The sequence below is a fragment of the Ovis aries genome, chromosome 15 (assembly GCF_016772045.2).
Source record: "Ovis aries strain OAR_USU_Benz2616 breed Rambouillet chromosome 15, ARS-UI_Ramb_v3.0, whole genome shotgun sequence".
Lineage (NCBI taxonomy): Eukaryota > Metazoa > Chordata > Mammalia > Artiodactyla > Bovidae > Ovis > Ovis aries.
The window spans coordinates 48,817,875-48,827,293 of NC_056068.1; the positions used below are offsets into that span (position 1 = coordinate 48,817,875).

The 9,419-nt window shown below is 40.8% G+C and overlaps 2 protein-coding genes across 2 annotated transcripts; both read right to left on the reverse strand.

Annotated features, from left to right (window-relative positions):
• Nucleotides 1-382: 382 nt before the first annotated feature.
• Nucleotides 383-1,324, reverse strand: LOC101108251 (olfactory receptor 51G2-like). Its single transcript, XM_004016248.5, has one exon. The coding sequence runs from the start codon at nt 1,322-1,324 to the stop codon at nt 383-385; it is 942 nt and encodes a 313-aa protein (XP_004016297.3).
• A 7,147-nt stretch (nt 1,325-8,471) lies between these two features.
• LOC101108512 (olfactory receptor 51L1) lies at nt 8,472-9,419 on the reverse strand. The gene has a single exon (XM_004016249.5). The coding sequence runs from the start codon at nt 9,417-9,419 to the stop codon at nt 8,472-8,474; it is 948 nt and encodes a 315-aa protein (XP_004016298.4).

Sequence of the window (9,419 nt, forward strand, 5' to 3'; positions counted from 1 at the left end):
AAGTCCAAGAATACTGGAGTGCATAGCCTATCCCTTGGAGTGAGTAGCCTATCCCTTCTCTAGCAGATATTCATGACCCAGGAATTGAACTGAAATCCCCTGCATTTCAGGCTGATTCTTTGCCAACTGAGCTATCAGGGAAACCCAGTAAATGGCAATCCATTCTGGCATTCTTTCCTGGATAATGTCATTGACAGAAGAGCCTGGAGAGCTACAGTCCATGGGATGGCAGAGTCAGACACATTTGAGCATGTACTCACATAATAGTACTATTATCTTAAAAACAAAACATCAATTTTAATATTTAAAATAAAAACTCTACATTAATATGAAATCATTAACATAAAGAGGGGGAAGAGAAAAGTATGTTTTAGAGTTTCTTTCAAACTTTCTGTTGGTTGAATTTCTTGAGGATTCTGTCACGAATCTGCTTGGTCTTGACACTATAGACAATGGGGTTCATGAGGGGTGGCACCAGCAAATAGACATTGGCCATGAACACGTGGACAAATGGGGAAGCATTCTGCCCATAGCGATGGATCATAGATAGTCCAATCATTGGTGTATAGAAAGTGAGTACAGCACAGATATGAGAGATGCAGGTATTAAGAGCTTTCACTCTTTCTGACCTGGAGGCTATACTCAAAACTGTGCCAAGGATGAGGATATAGGAAAGGAGGAGGAGGACTGAATCAAGTCCCATGGAGCAGATGACCACCACGAGGCCATAGATGCTGCTGACCCGACGGCTGGATACAGTTGTCTTGATGAGGTCTTGGTGCAGGCAGAAAGGGTAGGAGAGAATATTGACAGGACGATATTGAAGCCTTTTTAAGAGGAAAGAAGCTGGAAAGACCAGAGCCAAGGCCCTTCCAGTGATTGCCAAAGCAATCCCAATGATTACATCATTGGTTAAAATGGCTGCATAACGCAGGGGTGCTCGGATGGCTACCAGGCGGTCAAAGGCCATAGCCAAAAGCACAGCTGACTCAATAATTGAGAAAACATGAATGAAGTACATCTGGACCAGACAGCCATCGAAAGAGATCTCCCGGGCATGGAACCAGAAAACGCTGAACATGGTAGGCAAGGTTGTAGTGGATAGGCCCAGATCAGTAAATGCCAGCATTGACAGGAAGTAATACATTGGTTGGTGGAGGGAAGGCTCAGTTCTGATGATAAATAGAATGGTAATGTTCCCTGCAACTGAGGTGGCATAAACCAAGAAAATAGGGAGGGAAATTAAGCCATATCTGCTTTCAAGGCCTGAGAAGCCTGTCAGGAGGAAGCAGGGGTATTGGACAGAGTCATTAAAGACAGACATTGTGCTGATGGAGGCACCTTCAGTCTAGGTGGGGAGACAAAAACACAGAACAGTTAGGGTGAAATGCACAAAGAAACAACGCTCTGATGTATTCTGCTCTTTCAGTCACTCCTATGCTCATTATGTATAATTACCACCTGTATTTCTTATTTTACAACTTATTTAATTTTCTTCATTGTGCATTTATTGAGAACATATTTTATTAAAGGAAATCTGGGTAAGCTAAAATATAGAGAAATATATTGGTCTGGAGAAACTGTTCATACAGATTTTTCCCTAACATCTTGCAGAATAACCCAAACGAACCTTTTGCCCAACCTAATATGAGAAATACCTTCAGGTATTTACAATCTAGTGGATAGAGAGAGTTAAAATTAAAATAAAGTGTTAGTTTAATGCAAGGTCCTTTAAAATACAGAAAGAGAAAATTGACAATGCAGAGAGGTCAGATATGATTTCCTAAAAGTAATTCTTGAATTAGGTCTCAAATGACAAACATGAGTTAGATGGAAACAAAGGACTGTGTTGGCTGGTCTATGTTGATCAACACACATGTAAATGCAGAGAGGTGTTAGTGTAGGTGAATATAATTAAATAAAGCTATAGGTTAGGGACAGAAGTGCCCCGTGGCTCAGCAGTAAAGAATCTGCCTGCAATGCAGGAGCCTCAGGACAGGCAGATTCAATCCCTGGTCTGGGAAGACCCTCTGGAGGAGGGCATGCAAACCCATTCCAGTATTGTTACCTGTAGAATCCATGGATAGAGGAGTCTGGCAGACTACAGCCCATAGAGTCACAGAGTTGGACAGGACTGAAGCAACTTAGCACACAGGCATAGGGTAGGTAGGCTTTTCAGACGGTTATTGAAATTAAGACTGCATATATGGACCAAAATTTCAGGAGGAATTTATGCATAAATATAAAGATCTTGAACATAATCTTAAAAGATATAAGAAAGACATTTTAACAAAAAGGGAAAAATTCAGCCATATTTGTACTATATTGCTGTCATATGATCCCCAATCTACCCTGTTGCACTAATTCAATTATACTTTATAGTTTCCTCTGACACACTTAAAAAAAAAGTAAATAATTTATTATTTCTCTATAGGGATCAAAGGAAATTTTCTCTCTGATATCGTTTTCCTTCCTTTGCAGGAACAGATTCAATTAGAATAATTGCTTTATATAGTCTTGTCATGTGGTTTATACACTATGCTAATCATAGCATACTAGGTAATACTGGTCTTTCACATCTCCCTTTATTTCCTAGCTTTTTATATCACAGATTTCTCCTGATCTCTTATATCATCACTGAATGATAACTGTCGTTCCTTTGAGTCTTACACACAATTATTTCCTTTGTCCTTGATACCCTTCCTCAAATCTTTGAATACCTTCAGAAATTCCATCCTGCCTACATAGTCCAGGTTCTTCCCTCTAAGATCCCTTTCTCCTACTTTGTACAAAAGTCTCTGACTTAGGATATTCCTCATCCATCTTCCATAGAGGAGTCTGTCTGGTACAGACGTAAGCAGTCAGCTCCCAGTGGCTGTTTCTTCAGAAAATCTGAAGATAATCGTCATTCACTGGTTCTGTCACTTTGGAAGATTAAGAAAATTTCTGAGCATAAAATTGGGAATTGTATAACTTTATATAATATTTAAGAGATTTAAGAACATATATCTGAAATTTTGGCACAGTTTCCAAGACCTAGGAGACATTTGGGACTTAAGTGAAGCAAAATGGTAACGGAAATGCTAAAGTAGCCACAGTCTTAAGCATATCAGCCCTGCGCACTAGTAACCAAAATCAGGTGTAACCTGGAGTGTCCAAGTTATCACTTACAAGTATTACTCCTCAGGGCTTTTCTTCAGAATCATTTTGCTTAATTCTCTTTTTGGCTTGTATTTTAAGAGCTTATGGAAAAACCTAAATGATCTTTTTGGCCAACCCAATAATATTGCTAAGTGCACATGATTTCAGAGAAGGCGATGGTACCCACTCCAGTACTCTTGCCTGGAAAATCCCATGGACGGAGGAGCCTGGTAGGCTGCAGTCCATGCAGTCGCAAAGAGTCGGACACAACTGAGCGACTTCACTTTCGCTTTTCACTTTCATGCATTGGAGAAGGAAATGGCAACCCACTCCAGTGTTCTTGCCTGGAGAATCCCAGGGATGGGGGAGCCTGGTAGGTTGCCGTCTATGGGGTCGCACAGAGTTGGACACGACTGAAGCGACTTAGCAGCAGCAGCAGTGCATGATTTACTTGAAAGTGAGATAGAGGGGATACTTAAATTATTATTGTTGTCATTTTTAACATCATCGTTTTTAGTTAATATCAGATAGCAGTATTTTCAGAGACCAGAGATTTTAGTACATGGGTCCCTATCATATGTTCTATCTATGCCTGGACATGAATTAATAATACCATCCCAGAGCTCTTCTGAGAAGCCTCTGAGGACAACTACTTGGGACAGTTGTCCCTTTCAGGGACATGGCAATCTGTACCTCTGACCTATCCCAAAACAGTGATTTCACACAAGCTATGGTCATCTTATCACTTGACTTCTCTTTCTACTTCCTAAATTCTTTAAATATATTAGATATTAATTCATTACCCATTTTTTCACCTTTGAAGACTTCTTTCAGGTGTGGACAGGTTGGCTGGATCTCCAGTCTGCGAAGCACGGGAATTTCTTATAGGTAGAGAAAGCCACTGAATACGGGCATAAGAGAATAATGAAAACACAGTGGATCTTGAGGCAGATAGTTTTTCAGGGAAGCATAGGTGTCCTGAGCAGGGTATTTGCAACTGCAGAGCCAAGATAGCATATTTTTGTGTTCAAGGTTCTTGGCTCTGCCCAGCTAGGTGCTTGATCAGCACTACACTTTGGTGCTTTAAATACTCTAAAGGGCATGTTTCTCTTTGACTAGTCCATTCCCTCAGGACTAACTTTTTATTTCCTTAATGTGAACTCCAGGGAAGATAAATGATGTCATTGCCATCAGAAGACTGTCTCCTGCTCTGGAAAATGAGATGATCGTGCCAAATTCCCAATCTGGGAGTCCAGGCTCAGCAGCAACTGAGAACAACTGGTGGGGTAGGAAACCTGAGCTGTTACTGATGGAGTGCTAGGAACTCAGAGTGAACAAGTCTGAGAGTTAAAAAAAAACCCAAGGGAACCCTGTAATAGGGGTTCCCTAAAATATTGTGATATTTACCTTCAGGAGTTTTTCAAAGTTTCCATAGTAAATGTGAGAAAAATTCCCTTGTGCTCCCTGTAGGGAGAAGGGGAAAGGGACCATTTTGAAATATGCCAGAGCACTTGTTCTTTTCAAGAAGGCCAGTCGTAGGGAGAAACTAGTTAATCAAAGGCTAAACTGCCAGGGCATTATCAGTTCCTAACTGTCCTGAGGGAAGGAATACCCAACTCCAGCCTGCACTAGCCTTCCTATTCCATGTAAGGGAGAGAATTTTAAAAAAAAGAAAAGAAACACTTGTGAAGTTCTCAGTCCAGGGGCTCTGTGAACTCTTTAGACTCACTAAAAGACTGAGACCTAATCACAGGACTACAGGATGCTTTCCCTCCCCCCATCGCTTACCACACATTAACAAGGGCCTATTTAAAGCTGTTCCTTTTACCTGGTACATAATGTCCAGCTATCAAGAAAAAAATAGAGTCCTTTCTCTTCTGGAGTAATGTATGTGAGAGAGGTGTTTTTCTTTTTGTTTGTTTGTTTGATTGCTTGTTTTAGCTTTTTATTTTGCACTGGAATATAGCCAGTTAACAGTGCTGTAATAGTTTCATATGGACACAAAGGGACTCAATCAAACACATACATGTATCCATCCTTCAAACTTCCCTCCCATCCAGACCACCACATAATACTGAGCAGAGCTCCATGTGCTATATAGTAGGTTCTTGTTGATTATCCATTTTAAATATAACAGTGTGTACATGTCCATCCCAAACTCTCTATCACTTTCCCCCATCATTCCCTCCCTCCAGCTCCTGCCTTGGCAACCATAAGTTTGTTCTCTAAATCTGTGAGTTTGTTTCTGTTTCAGTTTAATGAACTTAATAAGTATATTAAGTTCATTTGTATCATGTCTTTTTAGATTACCCATATAAGGGATTTCCTTCTCTATCTGACTTCCTTCACTCAGTATGACCCTGTCTAGGTCCATCCCCCATTGCAGGTGGTCTCCCACATTGCAAGTGGCTTCTTTACCAGCTGAGCCACCAGGAAAGCCCAAGAACACTGAAGTAGGAAGTCTATCCCTTCTCCAGTGAATCTTCCTGACCCAGGAATTGAACCAGGGTCTCCTGCATTATTGGCGGATTCATTACCAGCTGAGCTACCAGGGAAGCTAAGCTCCATCCATGTTGCTGCAAGTGGCATTATTTCATTTATTTCAATGGCTGAGTAATATATTCCATTGTATATATGTATATATACCACATCTTCTGGGCTTCCCTGATGGCTCAGATGGTAAAGAATCCACCTGCAATGCAGGAGATCTGGGTTCAATCCCTGGGTTGGGAAGATCCCCTGGAGGAAGGCATGGCAACCCACTCCAGTATTCTTGCCTGATGAATCCCCATGGACATAGAAGCCTGATGGGCTACAATCTATGGGGTCACAAAGAGCCAGACATGACTGAGCGACTAAGCACATACATACAAAATCTTAATCCATTCCTCTGTTGATAGACATTTTGGTTGTTTCTACGTCTTAGCTATTGTAAGCAGTGCTGCAATGAACACTGGGGTGCATGTATCCTTTTGGATCATGTTTTTCTCTGGATACATGCCCAGGAATGGTATTTCAGGGTCAAATGGTAGCTCTATTGTTAGTTTTTCAAGGAACTTCCATACTGTTCTCTGTAGTGGCTGCATCAAGTCTTAAACTTCTCCTGGAAGCTGGAGAATGTTATTAACACACACTCTTTTTTTTTCTTCATGCTGCCTCTTCTTCTTGGATTACCTTGTCCAGTGGTGTGCTGGTAAACACTTAATGACTTAACCAGTCATTAAGAGTAAAATACAAAGTACTTTCTTTTATAGTGTAATGTTTGTGAGATCGTTTTTTTTTTTTCTTTTTTTTTTTAGCTTTTTAATTTGCATTGGAGTATAGCCAATCAACAGTGCTGTAATAGTTCCAGGCGAACTGCAAAGGGACTGTCATTCTCTAGGAGAATTTTGAAAAGCCCTGATGTGTAGTGTCCGTCAGTTTCTGTTGTGGAAATACTCCCATCATGACTAACTTCAAACTTCCAATGTGACATTACAGAACGTGGAGTTGAAATGAGATATGCACAGTTAGCTTTCATAAGGCAAAACAAGCCAGCTTAAGCATACCGATGTCTTTCACACTTTGCTCAGGAGGTAGGACTGAATTTGACCCATGAGGCACTGCTGAGTGTCAACTACCACAATACCTGGTTCCTTAATACTCAAGTAAAATTGCCACTCTTGAATAACAATATTTCAATGACTTCTGTTAATTTTTCTAAGCATTCTACATGTATAATTCTATTAAATATTAATTTCTTAATATTTAGAACATCTATTCCACTTTTTATATATCCACAGTTTTGAAAGCAGTAATTGCTATGACATGAGTTTCATATTTCTCAGTATATATTTATTGGGAGCATGAAAAGACAGTAGTGTTTATACTAACAAATATTTTGTGAACATTCATGCTGATTGGGGAATACCAGCCCCATGGTGACATGTTATTATACTAGTAATGACCCCATGATAAAAAAATTGCAATACAGCTAAAAAGAAACTGAATATATAAGAATAATAAAATACCACTGATGAAACCATATGTATGTCATCTTAACAAAAAAAAAAGTAGTAAATTATCGACAATAAGGGAACTGAGAATAACACTAATATTAGCAATCCGCACAGACATGAAGAAGAGGAAAGAATACTATTTAAAAATGAGAGTGATTATCATGCACCCATCCCAATCCACTCACAGATTTAGACACGGAATCCTGAGCGATAGTCCTGAACAGGAAACCTACAGGTATTTAGACATGTGCTATCAGGATTTCTTGGGCAACTCCATGTGTCTGCCCCAGCATTTGATGGCAAGTTGAAGGAGCAGATAGACTTTCAGTGGGGTTGGGAGAAAGAACCCATCTTTCTCCCAGTGCCAGCAACACTGAGGCCTCCAGGAATGTGAATGTGTGGATAAAGAGGAGCTGGACATAGCAAGCATTTGCCTGCATCTCCCAAACATTATCTCCAAACATAACACAGCAAGCATGATGGGAAGTGTGGATAGGCACATACTTAGGTCAGTTAGTGCCAACCAATGATGAGGTGAGGACTTATTTCATAACCAACAGTGATGGTAGCAGTTCAAATTCCTCCCAGGAAGACAAGTTCCAAACTTACCCCAAAAGTCAGAAATATTTTTGTTACAATATTGTGACATTTTGGCATGAGAAGCAAAATAAAATGGAGAAAGAGAGATTGATTTCTGAATTTTAGATCATAAATATGAGAAACATATGAACTTAATGAAAGTTATTATAATCATTAATAGAAATTTAATAATATTAACAAATAGTAAACTTTTTCAAAATAATCTCTTTTACATACATTGTCTGTCATATATCTCATAATTACCTTGGGGATACAAAAGGTCATACTTAACGATTTTGCTATGAAAATGTGAATTTCTTAAGGGTTAATGATTATTTGAGATCATGTATATAGGAAGGGAAAGAATTAGGAATTTAACCAGATGGCCAGGCTTCAATAATGTACTCCTCATCTACTTAAAAAGCTGCCTTATGATTTTCAGTGGGAAAACCAAAGGTGGCTGCTGCTGCTGCTATGTCGCTTCAGTCATGTCCGACTCTGGGCGACCCCATAGACGGTAGCCCACAAGGCTTCCCCGTTCCTGGGATTCTCCCCGCAAGGACACTGGAGTGGGTTGCCATTTCCTTCTCCAATGAATGAAAGTGAAAAGTGAAGGTGAAGTCGCTCAGTCGTGTCTGACTCTTAGTGATCCCATGGCCTGCAGCCTACCAGGCTCCTCCATCCGTGGGATTTTCCAGGCAAGAGTACTGGAGTGGGTTGCCATTGCCTTCTCCAACCAAAGGTTAGAGGTACTTAAAACCTCTTCCTTAGCCCAAACTTGCAGAGAATTCCTAGACGAATCTGCTTTGTCCTGACACTGTAGACAACAGGGTTAAGCACTGGGGGAAGAAGCAGGTATATGTCAGCCATAAGGATGTGGACTATGGGAGACAAATGCTTCCCAAAGCGATGGACCATTGATACCCCAATAACTGGCACAAAGAAGATGAGCACCACACAGATATGAGACACACATGTGTTGAGTGCCTTTAGCTGCTCCTCATGAGAGGCAATGCCCAGCACAGCCTTCAGAATCAGGACGTAAGAAAGAAGTATAAAGACAGAATCCACGCCTAGTGTGGCAATAACTACACACAGTCCATAAACACTGCTGATCCTGGCATCTGAACAGGATAACTTCAGAACATCCTGGTGCAAACAGAAGGCATGGGAGAGGGCATTGACATGGCAGTAGTGATAGTGTCTCAGCAGCAAAGGTGTGGGTAGTACAACTCCCATGCTTCTTAGCAGGCAGGCCAAACCAACCTTGCCTATTACACTGTTGGTGAGTATGGTGGTGTAGTGCAGTGGACGGCAAATAGCAACAAAGCGGTCGAAGGCCATGGCCAGCAGCACTGAGGACTCCAGGAATGTGAATGTGTGGATGAAGACGAGCTGGGCATAGCAAGCACTTGCCTGGATCTCCCGAACATCCAAACATAATACAGCAAGCATGGTGGGCAGTGTGGACAAGGACATACCTAGGTCAGTTAGTGCCAACATAGAAAGAAAGTAATACATGGGCTGGTGGAGTGAGGACTCTGTCCAAATAACAGAGAGGATGGTAACATTACCAATAAATGCTAACAAATATGCAAGACAGAATGGGATGGAGAGATGTGAATGAACATACTCCAGTCCAGGAAAACCCCTCAGAATAAATATAGGTTCCATAGTATCGCTGTTATTCCAGACCACCAT

What these genes read in the sequence shown, in the direction of transcription:
- LOC101108251 (XM_004016248.5), bottom strand. Translation starts at nt 1,324, where the DNA reads ATGTCTGTCTTTAATGACTCTGTCCAATACCCCTGCTTCCTCCTGACA.
- LOC101108512 (XM_004016249.5), bottom strand. Translation starts at nt 9,419, where the DNA reads ATGGTGGTCTGGAATAACAGCGATACTATGGAACCTATATTTATTCTG.